This window comes from Nyctibius grandis, chromosome 3, assembly GCF_013368605.1.
Source record: "Nyctibius grandis isolate bNycGra1 chromosome 3, bNycGra1.pri, whole genome shotgun sequence".
Classification (NCBI taxonomy): domain Eukaryota; kingdom Metazoa; phylum Chordata; class Aves; order Nyctibiiformes; family Nyctibiidae; genus Nyctibius; species Nyctibius grandis.
In genome coordinates, this window is record NC_090660.1 from 100,191,212 (window position 1) to 100,214,720 (window position 23,509).

Below are 23,509 nucleotides of genomic sequence, written 5' to 3' on the forward strand. Positions count from 1 at the left end.
TAAAAATCCCAACATACTGAAGTGAAGTTCAACACTAAATTTGCTGAATAAATAGAGGAAAGCTACCTGCAGTTCAAAGTGAGAAAAAAAATTTTTATCCTAGAAAAAATATTGTATTCTCTTAAGAACCACAGCGCTACAGACTTCAGTTGTGCTATTCTTTTGCAAATGAGAAATGGCTGGTTATTCCATTCCAGTCTTCTCCATTTTTATGGTAAGTTTTTCAGCTACTGTATTTTAAATACTTACATATAATTAGATGCTGATGTATAGTATGAGAAAGAAAAAATGTTTCTGGTTATTATCTGTAGAACAAGTTTATTATCAGTTTCCTTAATAACGGTTTCCTTAATAACGAAGGAGCACATTTGAATAGAAAGTGTGTTTTTGTAAGGCTAATACTCTTGTCCAAAGCTTTGTTTCCCTGTGGGGAAAACTATGGTGCACTATCCTATGTTACACATAGTTATTCATGAAGTACAAAAATGAGTCTTTATTACACAGTGACAATCAGGAAAGGAGCTCATTTTTCTTTCACAGTGGAAATAACTTCTTGCAGGCTCACATTCTGTATCCGGAAAAGGACAGCTAGGCTGGATGGGAGTCCTGGTTCCCACAATTAGGGTACAGCATGCTACGTGTTAGTCCAGAGAGACCACAGAAAGAAGTCTTTTTCAGGTCCTGGAGTGAGGAAAGCCCACTCCACACATCATCAGAAGCTACCAAACACTCTCAAGCCACCCACAGTGAACTTAGGAGCCGTAATTCAAAAGACCAAAAGCTCCCAATCATAACATCTATTGAAACAGGCCAAAAAGAGTTTTAAATTGGTGACTCAGTCATGCTGAACTGTCCATGTCTGACGGAGGGTCTCCAGACCATCCATAGATATCTTAATTTCTGCAACCTCCCATTTTGAGATAACCAGTACAACATACTAAATGAGAGGCTAAATGAGAGGCTCGCAGTCTGTACTGTTCCCTTCCAAGTGATATTCCCCATGGCTGACCTCATCTTCTTAGCCCATGCAGCAAATGATCAGAAAGAGTATCACCACTTTTTGTTTGATTTAACAGTGAAAAAAAGCCACGCCTTCCAGAACGTGGGTTTTTGAGGGATTTAAAATTCACTCTTCAAAACTGAATCTATGCAGCAGGCAACATGATAACAGCCTTTGAATTACTGTGGACAGGAAGTTTGAGATTAATGATTTCTAAAGTGCCTCTTATGTGATAAAAATTTTTACTTGCCATAAAGTTAGATTGACTACACAGTGAGAGTGGAATTTTAACAATAATAAACTGAGTACGTTGTCATGGGAAGAAAGTATTGAAAGTGGACAAGAACCAAAAGGGCTTGAATTAATGAATGTGAGGGCTTTGCTTTTTGCAATTACTTGTTTCTCTTCTCCTGGCTAAATCCCCATTCTCTTCTTCTGCTTGTCAGGGTAAAATTATGGAACAGTAAAGACAGCTGCAAGAAAAGATTCCCTTTGCATTATCTTTTTTCCATTCTCAACTTTAGTGTTCATTGTTTTTCTATAATTTTTTTTAGAAATCCCACCTTCCACCACTTCTGTCTAATCACTTGGTTTTATAATTTGTTTCCATGATCTTTTCTCCTTTGCTGTGCATTAACTCAAGGCTGCTTTCCCTCACTTTCTCCTGGTTTTTTTTTTCCTTTCTATGACAGCTTCTGTTTTCATTCACTTGAATTTAGTCAAGAGTGTATACTTGGAGAAAGCAAAATTCATCTCAAGGTAGTTACTTCTTAACGAACCTTTTAACATAGTGTGATGTACTGAAAAAGCTGCACAAAGAAACTGTAGCCATGCACCTTTGAAACCATTTTTGTTGCTGTGATTGTTCTCATGAAATATTCCTTCATCCCCTAGGAACTAAATTTTGAAAAATGAAAAATTATGGAGGCAATCCTAAAATATGTGAATTTTTTTTTCCTTTTACAGTTTAACAAAAGCCCAGTATTAGTACAAATAACAAAAAGAGAAAGCTAATTGCCTTTGGCATTTTTTGTCCTTCAGGATTTTGCTGTTCTGACACTTCACCATCAGTTTTCCCTGTAGTTTTTCTGTATCAAGAAGGAAGAAAAATCATAAAATTTATCAGAAAATAAGATGGAAAACCCACATCATGACCACAGCAAGGATAAAGTAGATTATTAGAAATTTCTTTAAGAATATTGAACAATCTATGTTTTGGTTATTACTTAGTGGGTGAAAGATTTTATGACATAGCACAATGCGATGAAAGTGAGCTCAGCTTAGTTTCAAATGATGTTCACGCAAAAAGCAGTGACAGCCAAGCTGTGAGCTGTATGTCTGTTCCCAAGAATGGAGGGTTAACTGAAGAGTTGATCTGGGCCAGTACAAATGTTAAAAATATTAAGTATATCTGTCAAGAAAACTCACATGCAACTAGATTTGGGAGGCTTGTTTCAAAGAAAGTTTTTGCCCCCTCTTCATCTCAGCAGTTTCTGTACATCACTCATGTTGCAAGGGCAGCAGGAGTTTCCCATCCCAGCTTATGCTGAAAATTCCACCCTTCTCCCCAGATGCTTTCTGTTCTGGTTGCTTCATTGTTAGATATTCACTATGGAAGACATATGGATGCACATTATATTTAACTATAATGTAAATAGAGTAGGATGTACATGCTGATGAAGCATTGCTGAGCTACTTTCTGCAGTAAGTGACAGGGGACCAGAGTAGGCTGCTGCTTGTTTAACTGAGTGGCTACGGAAATTGTCTACCCGAAACTAAACTCATGGTTTGGATGTATTTTACATAACCCATGGTTATAAACGAACAATTAAAAGTATGTTCGAAATGTGACCTTTTAGTTACTACCTGTAAAGCAGGGTCACATCCCCCTAAAACGCTGAAAATTTAAAGCAAAAAAATTAAAGTAAAAAAAAAAGTAAATGTGAGAGTGATGCTGCAGTTGCTAAGTTCTGCAGTCATGACACCATTTCCCTGTAATAACTTGCTCTGAAATGCTAATATTAACTAATATGTCTCTGTGATATGTACTTCACAGAATTGTCTCTGTGGTTTTGAATCCACAGCTAAATAAACATCCATCTCATTCTCTGGAAACTTAGCTATTGCACAGTTAGAAATTTCACATCCATACAATACAAACTGATCTTAGAAAACAAACAAAAATTCACCAGGGAAGGGAGAATTCTTTTCTTATTGATACTGTGAACAATGTTTTAAATATATGAATAGGCACACTGTTAGAACAAACAAGCTAAACAAAATATCTGAAATTAGTAATTACTGGTTTTAGACCTCACTAACTAAATTACTACTCACTGAGGGTATAACAGTAATTATCATTGTTGGGGTCCAATCTTGAATGGCAATCAATGTTCTGATTTTTCGTACTTATTGATACTGTGAACAATGTTTTAAATATATGAATAGGCACACTGTTAGAACAAACAAGCTAAACAAAATATCTGAAATTAGTAATTACTGGTTTTAGACCTCACTAACTAAATTACTACTCACTGAGGGTATAACAGTAATTATCATTGTTGGGGTCCAATCTTGAATGGCAATCAATGTTCTGATTTTTCGTAGTACAGAGCTGTTCACATGCTATTAGTGGGAAACAGAAAAAAAACCTTCAGATTTAATCTCTCAGATGGAAGAGGAAATTGTTCACTAGAGGTTTTTGTGGTAAATGAAAAGCCACTCACTTTGGTATTTTTGTTCCTTTTGTGCTATTATACTCGTAGCTCACTCCATATAGGTGAGATTTACAGAATCACAGAATCACACAGAATCACAGAATCACAGAATGTTAGGGATTGGAAGGGACCTCGAAAGATCACCTAGTCCAATCCCCCTGCCGGGGCAGGATTGCCTAGACCATATCACACAGGAACGCGTCCAGGCGGGTTTTGAATGTCTCCAGAGAAGGAGACTCCACAACCTCCCTGGGCAGCCTGTTCCAGTGTTCGGTCACCCTCACCGTAAAGAAGTTTTTCCTCATATTTATGTGGAACCTCCTGTGTTCCAGCTTGCACCCATTGCCCCTTGTCCTGTCAAGGGATGTCACTGAGAAGAGCCTGGCTCCATCCTCATGACACTTGCCCTTTACATATTTATAAACATTAATGAGGTCCCCCCTCAGTCTCCTCTTCTCCAAGCTAAAGAGACCCAGCTCCCTCAGCCTCTCCTCATAAGGGAGATGTTCGACTCCCTTAATCATCTTCGTGGCTCTGCGCTGGACTCTCTCTAGCAGTTCCCTGTCCTTCTTGAACTGAGGGGCCCAGAACTGGACACAATACTCCAGATGCCGCCTCACCAGGGCAGAGTAGAGGGGGGAGGAGAACCTCTCTTGACCTGCTAACCACACCCCTTCTAATACACCCCAGGATGCCATTGGCCTTCTTGGCCACAAGGGCACACTGCTGGCTCATGGTCATCCTGTTGTCCACTAGGACCCCCAAGTCCCTTTCCCCTACGCTGCTCTCCAACAGGTCTGCCCCCAATTTGTACTGGTACATGGGGTTGTTCTTGCCCAGATGCAGGACTCTACACTTGCCCTTGTTATATTTCATTAAATTTCTCCCTGCCCAACTCTCCAGCCTGTCCAGGTCTCTCTGAATGGCTGCGCAGCCTTCTGGTGTGTCAGCCACTTCTCCCAGCTTTGTGTCATCAGCGAACTTGCTGACAGCGCACTCTAATCCCTCATCCAAGTCATTAATGAATATATTGAATAGTACTGGTCCCAGAACCGACCCTTGCGGGACTCCGCTAGACACAGGCCTCCAACTGGACTCTGTCCCACTGACCACTACTCTCTGGCTTCTTTCCTTCAGCCAGTTCACAATCCACCTCACTACCCGATCATCCAGACCACACTTCCTCAGTTTAGCTGCGAGGATGCTGTGGGAGACCGTGTCAAACGCTTTACTGAAATCGAGATAGACCACATCCACAGCTTTACCATCATCTATCCACCGGGTAACATCCTCATAAAAGGCTATCAAGTTGGTTGAGCAAGACTTCCCGTTGGTGAAGCCATGCTGAGTGCCCCTAATGATCCCCCTATCCTTGATGTGCCTAGAGACAGCACCAAGGACAAGTTGCTCCATCACCTTTCCGGGGATGGAGGTGAGGCTGACCGGTCTATAGTTACCCGGGTCCTCCTTCTTGCCCTTTTTGAAGACTGGAGTGACATTCGCTTTCCTCCAGTCCTCAGGCACCTCTCCCGTTGCCCACGACTTAGCAAAGATGATGGAGAGTGGCCTAGCAATGACTTCCGCCAGCTCCCTCAGCACCCGCGGGGGCATCCCATCAGGGCCCATGGATTTGTGGACGTCCAGGTTGCTTAATTGGTCCCTGACCCAGCCCTCATCAACCAAGACAGATTCCTCCTCTATCCTGACTTCTTCTGAGGCCTCAGCGGTCCGGGGCTCCTCAGGACAGCCTCCAACAGTATAGACAGAGGCAAAGAAGGCATTCAGTAACTCCGCCTTCTTTTTATCCTTTGTCTCCAGGGCCCCCACCTCATTCATCAGTGGGCCTACATTGCCTCTAGTGTTGGCTTTACCTGCAATGTATTTGAAGAAGCCCTTTCTGTTGTCCTTGACCTCTCTTGCAAGGTTTAATTCCAAGGAGGCCTTAGCTTTCCTAGTTGCCTCCCTACATCCTCTGACAACAGACTTATATTCCTCCCAAGTGGCCAGCCCCTCCTTCCATGATCTGTACACCCTCTTCTTCCACTTGAGTTTGCCCAGCAGTTCCCTGTTTAACCATGCAGGTCTCCTGGTACCCTTCCTCGACTTCCTACCTGCTGGGATGCTCTGATCTTGAGCTCGGAAGAAGCAGTCCTTGAATGCTAACCAACTATCTTGGGCCCCCTTACCTTCTAGTACCCTGTCCCATGGGATTTCCCCTAGCAATTGCTTGAAAAGGCCAAAGTTGGCCCTCCTGAAGTCCAGGGTTGTGATTCTGCTAGCTATTCTGTTCCTGCCACATGAGATCCTGAACTCTACCATCTCATGGTCGCTACAACCAAGGCTGCCCTCAACCTTCACCTCTTCAACCAGACCCTCCTTGTTAGTGAGGATAAGATCCAGCAGCGCTCCTCTCCTAGTTGGCTCATCCACCATTTGCATCAGAAAGTTATCATCAATGCACTGGAGGAACCTCCTGGACTGGGGATGGCTGGCTGAGTAGGCCTTCCAGCAAATATCAGGGTAGTTGAAATCCCCCACAACAACCAGGCCCTGTAATTGCGAGACTGCTCTCAGCTGGCTGTAGAAGGCCTCATCACCCTCCTCATCCTGATCCGGTGGCCTGTAATAGACACCCACAACAGTATCACCCCTGCCAGCCTGCCCCTTGATTCGCACCCACAAACTCTCAACTTGCTCCTGATCCGCCTCTGGACAGAACTCAATACATTCTAGCTGCTCACTCACATAAAGAGCAACTCCACCACCTCTCCTTAGCGGCCTGTCTTTCCTGAACAGGACATAGCCATCCATGACCACATTCCAGTCATGGAGGCATCCCACCAAGTCTCTGTAATTGCCACTAGATCATAGCCCCCCGACCGAACACGGATTTCTAACTCCTCCTGCTTATTCCCCATGCTGCGTGCATTGGTGTACAGGCATTTCAGGGAGCGAGCTGGGCACACCGATTTCATCCCAGATTCACCCCCTAATTTCACCCCAGGGGGATGGGAGGCCTCCTGGTCTACCTCAACACTAGACCGTTGCCCCAGTGGTGCAAGCCCAGCTACTACCCCATCCCCCTTCGAATCTAGTTTAAAGCTCTCCGAATGAGCCCTGCTAATTCCTGTCCCAGAACCCTTTTGCCCCTGCGACATAAACCTTTCCCATGTATTACCGTCATGCTTGGTGTCTTATAAAACCAGCCATTATCAAAGAACCCAAAGCCCTGCCTGTAGCACCAGTCTCGTAGCCAGGCGTTAATAGAGAGAATCCTACTGTTCCATCCCACGTCATCACCTGAAAATGGAAGGAGGGAGGAGAAAACAACTTGTGCCCCAGACTCTTTCACCAACCGTCCTAGGGCCTTGTAGTCTTTCTTCATCCCCCTCAGACTACGGGATGCAGCTTCTTCCCCACCTGTCTGGAAGATCAGCAGGGGGTAGTAGTCTGTGGCCTTCACCAGGTTGGGGAGTTGCCTGGTGATATCCCTGATTCGGGCTCCAGGCAGGCTGCAGACCTCCCTGTGATGGGGGTCAGCTCTGCATATTGGGCCCTCAGATCCCTTTAGGAAGGAGCCTCCAACCACTAAAACTCTCCTCTTCTTCCTTGTGGAGGAGGTAGCTATACGCCTGTCAGGTTTTTCTGACTGTGGTGGGACCTCTGATATAGGTTGCCTCTCCACCACATCCCCATTGGACCGGCTGTATTCCACTAGGGCTTCATATCTATTGCTCAGAGGCGGCTGTGGAGGCAAGGTAGGCAAGGAGGGCACTCGCCTTTTGCCACAGCCATAGACTTGCCTCCACTCACTCCTCTCCTCTAGGTTATTGTTTTCCACCTGAGAGGGGCAGAGTACAGGGGTCCCTCGATCCTGGGAGCTCTCTGGCAGGTGCTCCCATTTTTGTTGCAGGGAGGGCAGAGCCTGGCTCCACCAGTCTATCTCCATTTCAGCCTCCCAAATGCTCCTAAGCCTTTCTACTTCGGCTTGAAGCCTTTCAACCTGGCTTTGCAGCTGTGCCGCTCGGCCAAGCAGATCATCTACTTGCTCACAGAGCACACAGCCCCCTGACACTACAGAGACGCTGTAGCATTCCCTGCAGCCCGCAACCTGCACCATCGCCTCCTTCCGTGGGAGCTCTGTCTGGGTTCCCACATCCATTTTGGTCTTCTTCCACCGGGTAAATACCATTGTTCTTCCACTGAACTGGGAAATACCTGTTGGTGCCACCCCTGGTTCACAGCTCCTTGGCACCTTCCTCGCCTTGTGCACTGGGAGGGAGTCAGTGCCCTCCCCAACGAGCTGCAAACAACTGCAGCTTCTCCTGCCCTGGGACACACCCAGTCACTGCTGATTCACACAGGCACTGCTGAGTCTCCCTCTCCCTTCTGGCCAGGGACTAGTCCCTGCTCTCCAGGAGGCTCTTTATCACCTGATAACAGGGGGTGGAGCGTTTAAATCGCCCGCGGTGCCTCCGGCTACGCCCCCTCCTCTCCTGATTCGTTGCCGGGAACCTCCGGGTCCGGGGTCAGGAGGAAGCAGCTCGGGGCTGATGCTCGCGGGGGAGTTCAGGGGGGGCCCAGAGTATGAAAAACCGCCCGGTTAAGCCCGATGTCGCCCTCGCCCCCGCACTAACCTCAAGTCGCTGCCGCCGCTTTCGCTGCTGCCGCCGCTGTCAGCTGTTTGTTGTATGGTGAAAAAAATAAAAGGTGTTCAGACATAAAGAATTATAACATTTGGAAATTATTCTTTTAGCTTCAGAACAAAACAAAATAAAGGAAAGGAGGCTGTGATATATTCCAAAAGGATGATATTTAGTATGATATTTAGTATGATAAACAAAAAATAATCCCCTTAAAAAGTATTGTAACAAACAACTCTGTGGCAAAAGCATGTAACTTTTCAGGCAGAAGAACAGCAAATGCAAAAGTTTATAGCAGTAAGATACTGCTTTTTTTATCTAATGAATCTGCAGAACTCATTGTAAGGGAGATAATTTAAGTGTAACTTAATATCTTAATATAGAGCAGAAAAGGATTAAGTGTTATTCTAACCACAGTAGCATCGATAGGTATGTAACAACCTTATTCAAAGACCTGAGCTGTCAAATCTCATTCTTCAGAGGAAAAGAGTGACTGCAGTCTGGGATAAGGGGAGAAAACACAGTAGTACACAATAATACTTCGGGTATTTGTCCTATATTCCTGTGAAGTGTCTAGAATAGTTGTAAATTCAGCTGTAGTCCAGATTCCTGGATATTATTGTTTCATTGTATATCTGTACTCTGAAATAGCTTCTGTTAAAGTTGCAACAAAGCTGAAATAATCTTCAAAGTCAAATATAGCTGAGCCAAAGTCTACTCTTTTTACTAGCAGAGAAATCCAGATTGTATATGGGATTGTGTTTATGAAGTTGAATGTTGAATTTTTCTTCCTATTTTACATTTTTTATTGTATGCAGATATTCTGCTTTCTCAGTTCAAGTATTTCTCAAATGCACAGGGTAGATTTTAAAGATCTTTAAGACACTTTACTTATTATAAGTTTACAAAGGTTGTTCATACAGAACACGTAACTATGTAAACATCCCTGTTTCTCTCTAAAGAAGATAAGTATTTTTATATCCTCCATCATCTGAAGCAACTTCTGTTACTCCTTTAACTGAATACCTGCAAAACCAGAAACCTCAAGGTATGAAGTTGATGTAACCAGAAGTAGTGGACTAGCAATACTTGATATATTGGATGTTATGATATTGTAGCATGAGAGCACGAAGTATCACAGTATATTGAACTGTATGTGCAGGGTCATTGGGATATCAGGAGGCTACGGGTCTGCTGGAGCAGCAAAGCAGTTGTGTGACTGTGTGGGAAGGGAAATCTGATGGCGCAGCATACAGGGGCATGGCAGGGCTCCACGGGATGATGGAGCTCTCACCATGAGACTAATCTCTCCATACTTTTAGCACCTAATAAATTTGGTAGCTGTTGAAATTACTAACATTGGGAATCCCGATATGGACATGTTGGCAACTGGTAATCTGGACCACGACACGGCCCTTTACCTACTTGGGCTGAATAGCAGTGGAGCAGGAAGGGGTCAGCACCACCCTCACTTTTGGAGTTGCTTTACTTCATGTGGTTGTGTTGAGTTGGTGTTTTTATAGTTTGTTGTGCTCAAGTATTTGAGTGGGAGAGAATACTAAGCATTGCATGAAGACAGTTTCTCTGAGTCTGCTTTTGTTACTGAATTAATTTTAGAGTCTGTGATGTGGGTAAGATAATGCAGGTAAACCCTCAGAGCTTCAGTGGGTTCCATTTTCAGCTATAGTTGTCCTTCAAAGGACTTTTGCTTTTTATCTTTATCTCATTTATCTTACAGTTTATTAAAAGGACCCTGGCTCCTTGTCCCATCACCAGGAATCTGCATTTTATTATAATTGCTGATACTCATGCCTTTGCCTTTTAGGTAGCGATGTTTATGCTGCAGTTGGGCAGTGCCACTTTCTTGTTAACAGAGCCAGTGATAAGTGCAATGACAACAGGAGCAGCTACACACGTTGTGACCTCACAAGTGAAGTATCTGCTGGGAATGAAAATGCCGTATATATCGGGACCACTGGGATTTTTTCATGTGAGTTCAGTAAAAGAAATGGGTTATTCCATTAGCTAACATTCTCTTAAATAACTACACCATTTGGCTATATATAAAAAATTTATTTTGCATGCATGTGAGTAAACAGAAGATGTAATACTAAACCCTTCATCTTGCTAGGTCTGTTTGTAAGAACAGATTAGGAAAACTTGATGAAGAATTAGCAGGAATGGGTCTTATTTTGAAAGGATACCATAATCAATTTAAAATATGTGTATTGCAGCATCAATAATTCCATTTATTATCCTGAGCAATTACGCACTTGTACGGGGAGGTTTAACTCTTTCTGGGTCAGCATATCATTCCAAATATCATTCCAAGCATATTTTCTTCATATTTTGCTGAATGAAACCTGACCATCATTGTGGTAAAAGGAAAATGACCCATGATTTTTGGATCTCCTATGCAAAAATTGCCCCAGATGTGTTACTTTTTGCTTTATGACATGATATTACTTTGCCATAAACACAGCAAGTGTACAGCTTTAATGTAATTTTTATAGAATATATACAGCCTTTTGTACAGTATGATGGTTACTCCTTTGGAAAGTAGGTATTGTCAGCTGAAACCTTAAAGGACAAAGTTGTATAATCTTATTGCATAAAAGATATGAGAACATATTCTTTATGGTAACTTATTCTGGCAAACCCTGAGTTTAGGCACTGTGAGAATAATCTCTTCTGAGAAACATTGGTAGTATTACAATACTATCTGTCAAAATGATATTTTGCTCATAATAAAACTTGATTTACCTGCTGAGGTGGTATTTACATTGCACTGATAGCAATTAATGAATTGATTACCAGATGAGGTGAGGCTTCATCTAGTTAGCCGCTGAATTAGGACACCTTTAAAAGCACTGACTGTACTTTCTTGCACGGCTCTGCTCTTAATTTTATCCTATTATTTTGTGAAAATTGTTAATGTTAATTTGTTAAAGATGATGTTGCTTTTTAGAACGTTATTTCATAGGATTTTATAAATCTGATGATAACATTTTGTAAGGATAATCCATTGGTAAGTTTTTTACAGGACCAATGTATTAATGAGAATTAGGGGCATGTAATAAACACAAGGAATTTATCTTGTAAGTACATAACTAGCAGTGTCATAGCCATTTTTAAGAGTAGCCAGTTGGCCTGTGAGACTATTACAAATGCTTCATCATATATTAAAATATTTTTTTTTAAATATTTCTTTAAAAACCTTTTCATAAATACTACTTAACATAAAATGTGACTAACCTCTTTTTCATGGAGTTTCCATGGAGACTATACTTACATATAGGAATATTGTCATCTTGTATGGATGACTGGTGTTAAGTACCATAGCCAAGACAAAATCAAAACATACATTATGAGCAATAATAAAGAACAGCAGTGATACGAAGAAATATTTCCCTGTTGGTGTGCTGATGATATCATAAATTAGGTCATTCAAATGCTTTGAAAGAAATCTGTTCCCTTATCCCTTGTATTTTTTAATATATCTGAAACAAGTTCTTTGCCCTTCTCTTCACTTTTGAAATCAAACCCCTTTGAACATTTTCCAAAGAAAAAATTTCTTGATTTTTTTAAGGTTCTGAATTGCTCTGAAAACAAATGAGCAAACAAAGAACCCTCTGTACAACTTAAAAGAATAACAAAGTCTCTATGTTTAGAAGGGACAATTCTACCATAAAAGTATTTTAAAAGGTTTCTAGTATCTATTCAGGCATGTATTACTTTAAGAAGGTCCAGTATCTCAGTCAGAAGCATCAGATTTAGATTTGAATGTTCATTTTTTTCTGTGATGGTAGTTTTATATGAAAATTATACTAATTATATATATGTTAGTGTGCACATGTAACTAGAGAGTGAAAGGCAAATTTGGCATGTTTCTCCAGACTTGTTCTTTACTCCAAATTCTTGAAACCCAAAGACTGGTATTTTTGCTTACATTTTTTTTTCCTTCTTCACTCCAAAACACCTCCCACTCACAAAGCTGACTGCTTTGCCTCAGGCAGCCTTTGGGTTGGCAAAGCAAGAATAAGAATGTTTAATAAAGTGTGATGAAAGTGTGTTTGAAAGTAAAGCAAGCCAGTGAAATGGATTCTTTATAGCAAGTGAGATCATGATTAAATATGTAAAAATGAACTTTGTATATGGAGAACAAATCTACTACACTGGCGTTGAGCCTATGGGATTTTTGTGTTTACACATACTTTACGTAATTCATTAAACTTCATTTTCCCTGTGCATGGTTTGTAACGCTGCAATTGAGCTGCACATTGCAGCATCAATTGATATTTTGCAAATGGGGGAGGCAAGGGGAAGGTAAAGAAGAAAAATCATGAGGGGCGACTACATGTTAAATCGAATTTTTACAAGGGACAAGAAAAGTGTCATCAAGTTTTTCTTAGTATCTCAAAAGAGAAAAACATATCTATATTTGCCCTTTATCCATGTGTAGATATATTTATCCTTCCACAAGTTTCTGAGGAAATGCAGCACTGCAAATTGAACTCCTCCAAAGTAACAAACTTACTTTGCAAAACAGGGTCTTTTGTGGTTGTGTTGCAAGTTTGTTGCAAAATCCTTCTGGTTGTGCTGCAAATTAACTGACAAAACTTTCATGTTCCCACTGTCAGGCCTTTTTTTTCCTTTTTTTCCCCAGTTTGTTCCCTATACAGTTCACACAGAATCACAGAATCACAGAATCACAGAATGTTAGGGATTGGAAGGGACCTCGAAAGATCACCTAGTCCAATCCCCCTGCCGGAGCAGGATTGCCTAGACCATATCACACAGGAACGCGTCCAGGCGGGTTTTGAATGTCTCCAGAGAAGGAGACTCCACAACCTCCCTGGGCAGCCTGTTCCAGTGTTCGGTCACCCTCACCGTAAAGAAGTTTTTCCTCATATTTATGTGGAACCTCCTGTGTTCCAGCTTGCACCCATTGCCCCTTGTCCTGTCAAGGGATGTCACTGAGAAGAGCCTGGCTCCATCCTCATGACACTTGCCCTTTACATATTTATAAACATTAATGAGGTCCCCCCTCAGTCTCCTCTTCTCTAAGCTAAAGAGACCCAGCTCCCTCAGCCTCTCCTCAGAAGGGAGATGTTCCACTCCCTTAATCATCTTCGTGGCTCTGCGCTGGACTCTCTCTAGCAGTTCCCTGTCCTTCTTGAACTGAGGGGCCCAGAACTGGACACAATACTCCAGATGCGGCCTCACCAGGGCAGAGTAGAGGGGGAGGAGAACCTCTCTTGACCTGCTAACCACACCCCTTCTCATACACCCCAGGATGCCATTGGCCTTCTTGGCCACAAGGGCACACTGCTGGCTCATGGTCATCCTGTTGTCCACTAGGACCCCCAAGTCCCTTTCCCCTACGCTGCTCTCCAACAGGTCTGCCCCCAACTTGTACTGGTACATGGGGTTGTTCTTGCCCAGATGCAGGACTCTACACTTGCCCTTGTTATATTTCATTAAATTTCTCCCCGCCCAACTCTCCAGCCTGTCTAGGTCCCTCTGAATAGCTGCGCAGCCTTCCGGTGCATCAGCCACTCCTCCCAGTTTTGTGTCATCAGCGAACTTGCTGACAGTGCACTCTATTCCCTCATCCAAGTCATTAATGAATATATTGAATAGAACTGGTCCCAGTACCGACCCTTGATGGACTCCGCTAGACACAGTCCTCCAACTGGACTCTGTCCCATTGACCATCACTCTCTGGCTTCTTTCCTTCAGCCAGTTCACAATCCACCTCACTACCCGATCATCCAGACCACACTTCCTCAGTTTAGCTGCGAGGATGCTGTGGGAGACCGTGTCAAACGCTTTACTGAAATCAAGATAGACCACATCCACAGCTTTACCATCATCTATCCACCTGGTTACGTCCTCATAAAAGGCTATCAAGTTGGTTGAGCATGACTTCCCCTTGGTGAAGCCATGCTGAGTGCCCCTAATGATCCCCCTATCCTTGATGTGCCTAGAGACAGCACCAAGGACAAGTTGTTCCATCACCTTTCCGGGGATGGAGGTGAGGCTGACTGGTCTATAGTTCCCCGGGTCCTCCTTCTTGCCCTTTTTGAAGACTGGAGTGACATTTGCTTTCCTCCAGTCCTCAGGCACCTCTCCCGTTGCCCACGACTTAGCAAAGATGATGGAGAGTGGCCTAGCAATGACTTCCGCCAGCTCCCTCAGCACCCGCGGGGGCATCCCATCAGGGCCCATGGATTTGTGGATGTCCAGATTGCTTAATTGGTCCCTGACCCAGCCCTCATCTACCAAGACAGATTCCTTCTCTATCCTGACTTCCTCTGAGGCCTCAGGGGTCCGGGGCTCCTCAGGACAGCCTCCAGCAGTATAGACAGAGGCAAAGAAGGCATTCAGTAACTCCGCCTTCTTTTTATCCTTTGTCTCCAGGGCCCCCACCTCATTCATCAGTGGGCCTACATTGCCTCTAGTGTTGGTTTTACCTGCAATGTATTTGAAGAAGCCCTTTCTGTTGTCTTTGACCTCTCTTGCAAGGTTTAATTCCAAGGAGGCCTTAGATTTCCTAGTTGCCTCCCTACATCCTCTGACAACAGACTTATATTCCTCCCAAGTGGCCAGCCCCTCCTTCCATGATCTGTACACCCTCTTCTTCCACTTGAGTTTGCCCAGCAGTTCCCTGTTTAACCATGCAGGTCTCCTGGTACCCTTCCTTGACTTCCTACCTGCTGGGATGCTCTGATCTTGAGCTCGGAAGAAGCAGTCCTTGAAAGCTAACCAACTATCTTGGGCCCCCTTACCTTCTAGTACCCTGTCCCATGGGATTTCCCCTAGCAATTGCTTGAAAAGGCCAAAGTTGGCCCTCCTGAAGTCCAGGGTTGTGATTCTGCTAGCTATTCTGTTCCTGCCACATGAGATCCTGAACTCTACCATCTCATGGTCACTACAACCAAGGCTGCCCTCAACCTTCACCTCTTCAACCAGACCCTCCTTGTTAGTGAGGATCAGATCCAGCAGCGCTCCTCTCCTAGTTGGCTCATCCACCATTTGCATCAGTAAGTTATCATCAATGCACTGGAGGAACCTCCTGGACTGAGGATGGCTGGCTGAGTAGGCCTCCCAGCAAATATCAGGGTAGTTGAAATCCCCCACAACAACCAGGCCCTGTAATTGCGAGACTGCTCTCAGCTGCCTGTAGAAGGCCTCATCACCCTCCTCATCCTGATCCGGTGGCCTGTAATAGACACCCACAACAGTATCACCCCTGCCAGCCTGCCCCTTAATTCGCAGTTCATAGTAGTTGCATGTACTTTTTTCCTACAGTGTGTTGTATTTGTCTGAGAAACATCAGAATGAACCATTTTTGAAAATGCAACAAGGTCATCTACTCTTAAACTGTATTAAGTGTTTTAACTAATATGTTCCTTTAGTTCTTTTGTTTGCTTCAGCCTCTATACTCATTTTAGAACTAATCTTTTGTGTTTTCACATATACATTAAAAAAAAAAACTCAGAGCACTTCATTAATACATCAGGATACACATTCTTTCTAGAATATAAACCATTACAATTTTCGTTATTACCCTATGGAAGTATGTGAAAATATAGAGGAACTCAAAGCTATTAATTTCCCATGAGAACAGAGATATTCAATGTCTCTATATATATGTGTGCAAAGTTAGAATATTTGTTTTTTTCCTTTATGTGCAAATTTGCATCGATTGCCAAAATGTTCACTGATTCCTCATAATATGGCCAGATCACTTCCATTAAAAACTAGCAAAACTAGCAATAAAAATAAAAAAAGGGGGTAGCAGATCAATTAATATAACATTGCTGTATTTTTAAATTTTGTTAATTATATAATGACACAAAATTTGCTTTGTACACTGCAATATCAAACTAAATTCTGCTACATAATTTCTAAATTATTTCAGAAAGAGCATCATCAAAATATGCAAAATACTGAGTTCGTAATGATGTTTGTGATGAAAATATTTGTAAATACTTTTGAATCAGATGCCAGTGCTGTTACAAGCTTGAGGTGCTTACATCTAGGATTTACACTTTCACCTTGGATGAGTACAGTAACCGACTGGACAGTATAACATGTGAACTGTATAGTATAGAGAAGCAGCTGTAGTATATGTTAACCACATTCATGTTAAGAGCCATGTGCCCTTTTTTTTCTGAAGAGCCTGTGAGTGGTTTGTGTAATGGTCTGCTGGTGTTGCCGGTCATGTCACGAAATGGGTGTTTTTTGGTTTTCAGAGAATGATTACCCGGGAACAGACCGGTCAGTGAGAAGCTCTTTAGTCTGATGTAGCAATTGATTTAATATTTACCTATTACTGCCAGAATTGTTTCAGTGTACTACAGATGCTTCAGGGATAGGGCTGTTGGTGCTATTGAACTCGTACAAGCTACGAAGCATTGGTAGTCTCACTCTTTTTCATTTTTTGGCTGATGTAGACGACGTGCTAAAGGGACGTATGATTTGAAGGGAAACACCAAAGAATACATTAAGCAGTTCATATAAAGTGTTTGCTGTGAAGTCTGAAAAAGCTGTGACAAGGGTCTACAAGATTTGGCTATTTATTTTAAAAATTAAATGGAAGCTTCTTTTTTTAGTCAATTTGTAAAGAAAGACAGAAATTCTAAAAGCTTATGCATATGTCTTTGTAATCTTTCATTAAAATTGTATTTATTCACCCAATCTGATGTCGCACTTTGTCTAGGAAAATTAAATTAAATGACATAAACACAGATAGCTAATGCTGACACTTCAACAGACACCGTTCTTTAAAGCAAGCCCACATCTCTTTGACTTTGACAATTAGGAATCAATCAGTTTCTTCCCTTCTCTTACCACTTCACCTTCTATCTAGCTCAGCCTCTGGTGAGTTTGTGGGCACAGTTTGCAACATAGTTGTCCAGATTGCCTCCTTTTGTCCTAATTAATCACAGCTTCTGCTTGGGCACTGAGCCAAGTCCTGTGCTCTCTTGAAAATGCATTATTGGGAAATTATGGGTACAGAGACTAGTCCCAAGCCACTCAAGACACAATCCATATATTTTCTGATTACAGTGGGGCAATATGTGGTTAAAACCTGTGGTTTGATTACCATTCTTCAGATTTATGATGTACATAGATCATATTATTTAACAAGTTGATTTTAAAATGTTTTCCTGGGTTCTGAGAAACATTTGTGCTGGGTTCTACTGTGCATCCTTAATCAAAAGCCCAAAGGCTGAATTTCAAAGGACTGCACTAAATTTTCCTCTTTAGGAGGAAAATTGCGTTTTGTCTTTTTTCTGCAACCATTTTTAGAAGGATTCTATTTGTTTTTTTCCCCTTATAGATTACGAAAATATTTTTGGAAAGGATGAGAGAGGAAAAATCAGGAAGTTATTTTAATTTACTCATTCTTCAAAATGAGCATCATCTCTTCAAGGAGTGACAGAATCAAAACAGTGGAAAAAAATTTATAATCATATTGTTCACCTTTCTGCTAGAACAGGGTTACTTCTTAAGATAATTTTTCTAGTACTTTTTCCTGTCCAGTATAAATACATGTATTTAAGCTCCAAACTGTCAGACCTTGTTAGCATTATACATGTATTTGAGAATAGGTTCTCTGGGGCAGAAAATTGTTAATCTTTATTTTGATAAAACTACAAGTGTCACTTTTCATTTATTTTAGTGATCATCTTAGTTGTTGCCAGAGAAAACCCTTTTTTAATATATTATTATTTCAAGCCTCAGTTGCTTGATTTCATTATCCTTAATGTTATGGTTTAAAAAGAAGTTACTTGTGATGTAGTCTAAATCAACATCCTAGATTTTAGCTTCTGTTCTGTATATGGTTTACCTTTCAGGCTACACAACTGTTCCCAGGATATAAATGCAGAATTCAAGGCACTGAGCCTACCCTGTTTTTTTTCCCCTGCAGCTTTAGTAAGCATGTGCATTACATCCATTTTCATGCCTCTTTGTTCTTTCAGGCAATAGACTATTCCTTTTATTCATGAGGCCTGAAAATAACTTGTGATAGGGATCTGATTACTGATTATTGCTTTGTTTATTGGGACAGAAGTTCCCTCTAACTTTCTTCACTCCTTCTAACTATTCCAGTAAACCTGTGATTTTTTCATCACTTTCTGTTAATCTGTTATCGTACTGATTTATGTCTCATTTTCTGGACCCTCAAATACAGAGTAAAACTGAAATTACAGTTCACTGATAACTGTCTCATCTGCGATGGTGTAAAGGCAACTGCATTCTTCTGAGGTTACTTACAACATTGTATTCTTCATCAGAGATCCCTGTTACTCATGACCATTGGTCATTCTATTACTATTCCGTATTTCTATTCCACAGATTCCTTATATTCAGTGCCATATTTCCTTTCTTCATCATAGACCCAACTATGTTTTTCTAAACATGTTTTACAGCATGTTGCACCACACCTTAACCTTTGAAAAGCTGAGGGCTTCCAATTTGCAACTCCATAGCTCTGCTCCAGTCTCCTCTTTCTCTTTTAACACTGCAGTCTGCCTCTCACTTGCAGTGATGTAGCCATTCCCTGACATCCCAGAGCCCACTGCAGGAGGACTTCGAACCTTGTGGTCCAGCGTACCTCACCCCTCGCACCAGCAATTCTGGCACCTTGCTGTGGAGAGTTTCCCCTGGAAAGCACTTGCCACTGATGTGTGAATCACCCCTTCTTCCCCTACCTTTTTTTACCTCTTGCTTTGCAGGTTTTAACTTAGAAGTTTATGCTAGGGAAAGAAACAGGACTTAGTAGATAATATTAATTATTTAAATAGTCAATAACATACATACACAAGGCTTGACAGCTAATTAGTGTGTGCGGCATCTGGACCTGATCAATGCATGCTCCATGGAGCACTGTAAGTGTAATGGGCAAGAGCAACTAACAGGGAGACTGAGTGCGCCCTGCAGAAGCGGTACAGTTACTCTGGAAAAATATTTGGATGGATCCCCTCCTGCACTGGAGAGGATGCCCTGAAGATGTGCACCTAGGAAGATTCTTGTTGCTTCTCTTCCTATCCAGCCACTACTGCATTTTCATTCCCTTTTTGTTCTTCCTCTCTCTCCTTTTTTCCCCCTCCTCTTTGTTTTTTAAAATTCTTCCTCAGAAGTAACTTTTACTATTAGAGTCGATGGATGTTATGAGCTAAGGATACTGAAAAGAAATCTTTGTATGTGTAAGCTTCTCTCAACATTTTTGTGCAATACTTGTTTATCTCACTAAATTTAATGAGGCTGAATATGAAAAGGATACATATCACATTGACTGGATTTTCTTGCCTGCTTCTACCAATAGAAATTTGTAAATACATATATATAAATATTCACTGCATTTTTTTTTGAGCTTTCAAAAGTCCATAGTATTTTAGCGATAGTAAATTCATGATTTTCTTCCTTGCAAAATCTTAAGTGGAGGCCAGCTTGTCAGATGTCTCAGCTCCTGCAGTATTTATTCAGAGCTCATGAATACTTTGAGTTGTATGAAGCTGTGTAGAATATGCCATAGATTAAGACCCAGAATGATGTATTTTTTGATCTATGATTTTTATTTGTTGTTCACTGTAGATTTATGCCTACATATTTGAGAATATTGGATCAGTTCAGTTGGAGGCTTTACTTCTCTCCTTGCTGAGCATTGTTGTCCTTGTTCTTGTTAAAGAACTGAATGAGAAATTTCAGAGAAACATTAAAGTTGTTCTTCCCATCGATCTAGTTTTGGTAAGTACAGGATCAAATATCAGGCTTTTTGCTTTACAAAGCTTTCAGTGGTACAACTAATCTGCTGCAGTTTACTGTGCTGTCTATAGTTACCCACAGCCACACCTGCCACTTATTAAATGGATAGCTAATTTTCATGGCTGTATGTTAAATGTAAGAACAGGAATCAGTTTGGCTAAATAATTAAGAAAGAAGTGGCATACGTTCCCGATTTGTATAATATTTTTCATGTGTTTACTACTTTTCACATAATCACAAGAACATGAAGCCTAGAATGTTAAAGAGTAAGAAGTCTGAAATAGAAAATGAAAAGTAACTGGCACATTGAAACTCCATGCAAGGCTTGTGCTAGGTAGTTGTGGCTTAGATGTTGCTTGTTATTTATCTGCAACAAAGTTAAATACCTATGCTATTGCTTTCTGTAATTTTCCTTACAGTTTTCCTTTCACGTAGCATAGGCTAAATTGAAATTAGCTATTGCATTGTAAATCCCTACTTTAAGAACTAAGCAAATAACCAGATCTTAGTTTCTTTTGCCTCTCTTCCACATTTGCAAAAATTTTTGTAATATACTTCTCTGTCTTATTGTATTGATGTAAGGATAAATGCATGAACACTGTCATGTGCTTGGGTATGGCAATGATAAGGACCATGTGAGAAGCTAAAAGCGATAGAAACATAACATCTTTTTCTGTATTGAATCAATAGATAATTGCTACATCCATTGCCTGCTACTATGGTGACATGGAATACGTCTACGGGCTAGAAGTTGTGGGACATATTCCTAAAGGGTAATGTGGTTTTTATTAGCTTGTGGCTTTTAAATATGTTTAGTTCTGAGAATAGTCTCTGAAGAGGCCAAAGTAGTTTTCTGAAATAAAAAATGGCAAAAATCTATTATGTTCATTTCCATCCTCCTCAAATACTCTGTCACAATTCAACCCCTTGTTAAAAAGGTATATCTGTATGCAGACTTTCTTGTACCTTTTCATAGCCTTTTCATTACTTTATGGAATAAAAGGTAGGTACTAAGTACTTGATGATGGCTGATGGATGCATGACAGGAGGGCAGACCACCCTCTACAAGATTATTGCAACCTGCTTTTTGAGGGTTGTGTTCGGTTATCAGCAGAAAGGACTTGCAATGAGATAAGGCTTGTAGATTACTGCACTTCATTCTTCTCCACTCACTTATATAGCTATTTTAGAAAATGTAATTTCTGAGGAAAAGTAAAGGATTTAGATATGCTTAAACCAGAAAAGAACATTCTGACTAGAGATAGTGATACATTTTTCCCTGTGACCTTGAGAAGGGAAAAAAAATGTTCAGTATAATTAGCTGGAAAGAGAAATTAGATTAGCTATTACGAGGAATGCTCAGACTCCAAGGGTTGGTAAGGAACAGCACAGCTGTTGTCTAATCTCCCTTTTGGAAATTGTAGTTTCCCTAAATTTCACAAAGTAGACTTTAAGTAGTCCAAGACAGCATGAGTGCATGTGTGGCAGCTTGCACTGATAGAAATAAAAATAAGAGAAGTCACTGAGAAAGAAAATTGTTTTTAAGTATATAGGGCATGTATCACATACTATGTATCTGAGGTTAAAACAGGGTTAAGTATCCCCTTTTGGCATATGCTGTGAACAGCTAAATTGTATTTGTGCAGCTTTAATCAGGAGCTTATTTTCTGTCTAACCTCTCATGAGAAGATCCTGTAGTGTTGAAAAATACAAGCAGAAGCCTGGATCATTACTATGTATTTTTAGGCCCTTACCTGAAATATCTAACTGCCTTGTCGGTGGAGAGCACTAGAAACCTTCAGGGCCCAGTTTAGCTCTTAGGTGGTGTGCTTTGTGCTCTGGAGAGACTGAAGTCTTTTAGTGGAGTACAGAGACAGTCTGGGGTGATTCGATTCTTAACTGGGGCATTTCATTGCAGTCCCCATTAGAAGGTCTCCATTAGATGGAATAAATGTCCACACTGTCCATAACCTACAGGAAGACTAAATTGTTTAAAAGGTTTAAATTAAACTTTACAGGAAAGCCAAATATAAAAAAGAAAAAATATACAGTAGAGTTTCTTTTATTGCATGTTACAAAATTAGGGATGGCTGCTGATTTTATCTGTCGGTGGGGGAGCTAATTTATAAGGATCCCTTCATAATTTCTCAAATCAAAGTTTGCAAATGGAAGAGTCCACCTGAAACTGTTTCATCTTCCTGTACGAATTCTCCCCTGCAGTTCTCCACAGATCAAGATCTTATCAATATCAAATATTGAAAAATGTCACTTCACAAGTATTAAAAAAATCAGCTGTGCATGCAAAGATTATTTCTCTTGTATTTTCATGAACTACGGGTATATCGAGGCTGTGTACCAGGCTTTGCAAAAAGGACTGTCTTTATTTTTTATAGGTTACCATCACCAAAAACACCACCCATGAACATCCTACCGGAAGTAGTCATTGAAGCTTTTGGAGTAGCACTGGTTGGTTACGTAGCATCACTAGCTCTAGCCCAAGGCTCTGCTAAAAAGTTTAAGTACACTGTGGATGACAACCAGGTAAAGCTCTTCATCCTTAGCCATGAAATTTCTTCACCATTTTGGAAAGGTATTATAGATGAATGCCCAGTAGGAAAGGGTATGTTCCATACAGCACGCTAAGGCCTTCCAGTGAGTACAGTAAACCCCAAATCTAGTCCAAATCAGCTCTGCAAAATGCTCTACTTGTTTGAGCTGCTCCTTTTGGGGAAATGCATCCTTCAGGATAATCTCGTAATGCTGCGTTCGGTGCAGCATTTGGGTGTTAATGTGTTTTCCAGTGTTTAAAGACGAGACAGCTTCTCCTCTGGCAGCTGAGCTCTTAAAGACCAGCTAAGATGTTAAATCAACCACTGACTAAAGAAACAAAGCAGTTCTAAAAATAAACCAGATACTTATAGCCCCAGGACATATCTGATGTTATAAAATGAAGCTTATGCAAAGTAGAAGTCTCATTTGAAATGAAGGTTTATTTGTATAAAAGCAGGGTGGATTCAAAGAGCGCTGCCAAATTTGCAGCCATAGGAGCTTTCTGTGCGGAGTTCCACTTTACAGCGGACACGCTTAAATAAAAGTGGAGTGTTAGTTTCTGCACTACCTAACTACTAGTCATGATGGGTGGGTAAATCCAAGCCAACTGGAAAACCGCAGAGACGATAATTCAAGCACTGTGGTAAGAAACGCTCAATTTTAAATAACTGACAATAGTGCTGTGTGAAGAAAATGATGCCCCCACCTTTGTCTTAACTGTTTTCGGATAAATGACATAAGGTTAAATGAAGAATGGTTGGTTTTGCTGCTAGAGGTCTATTTAAACACCCTGTCTAGACAGGTCAGTCTTGCTACGT

General features: G+C 41.2%; 1 protein-coding gene across 1 annotated transcript in view; it reads left to right on the top strand.

Annotated features, from left to right (window-relative positions):
• Nucleotides 1–23,509, top strand: part of SLC26A7 (solute carrier family 26 member 7) — a 152,937-nt gene that overhangs the window by 29,477 nt on the left and 99,951 nt on the right. The window contains exons 4-7 of the mRNA XM_068397215.1: nt 10,186–10,350; nt 19,971–20,123; nt 20,832–20,914; nt 22,535–22,682. Of these exons, the coding sequence (XP_068253316.1) occupies nt 10,186–10,350; nt 19,971–20,123; nt 20,832–20,914; nt 22,535–22,682 (549 nt within the window). The remainder of the gene's footprint in view (nt 1–10,185; nt 10,351–19,970; nt 20,124–20,831; nt 20,915–22,534; nt 22,683–23,509) is intronic.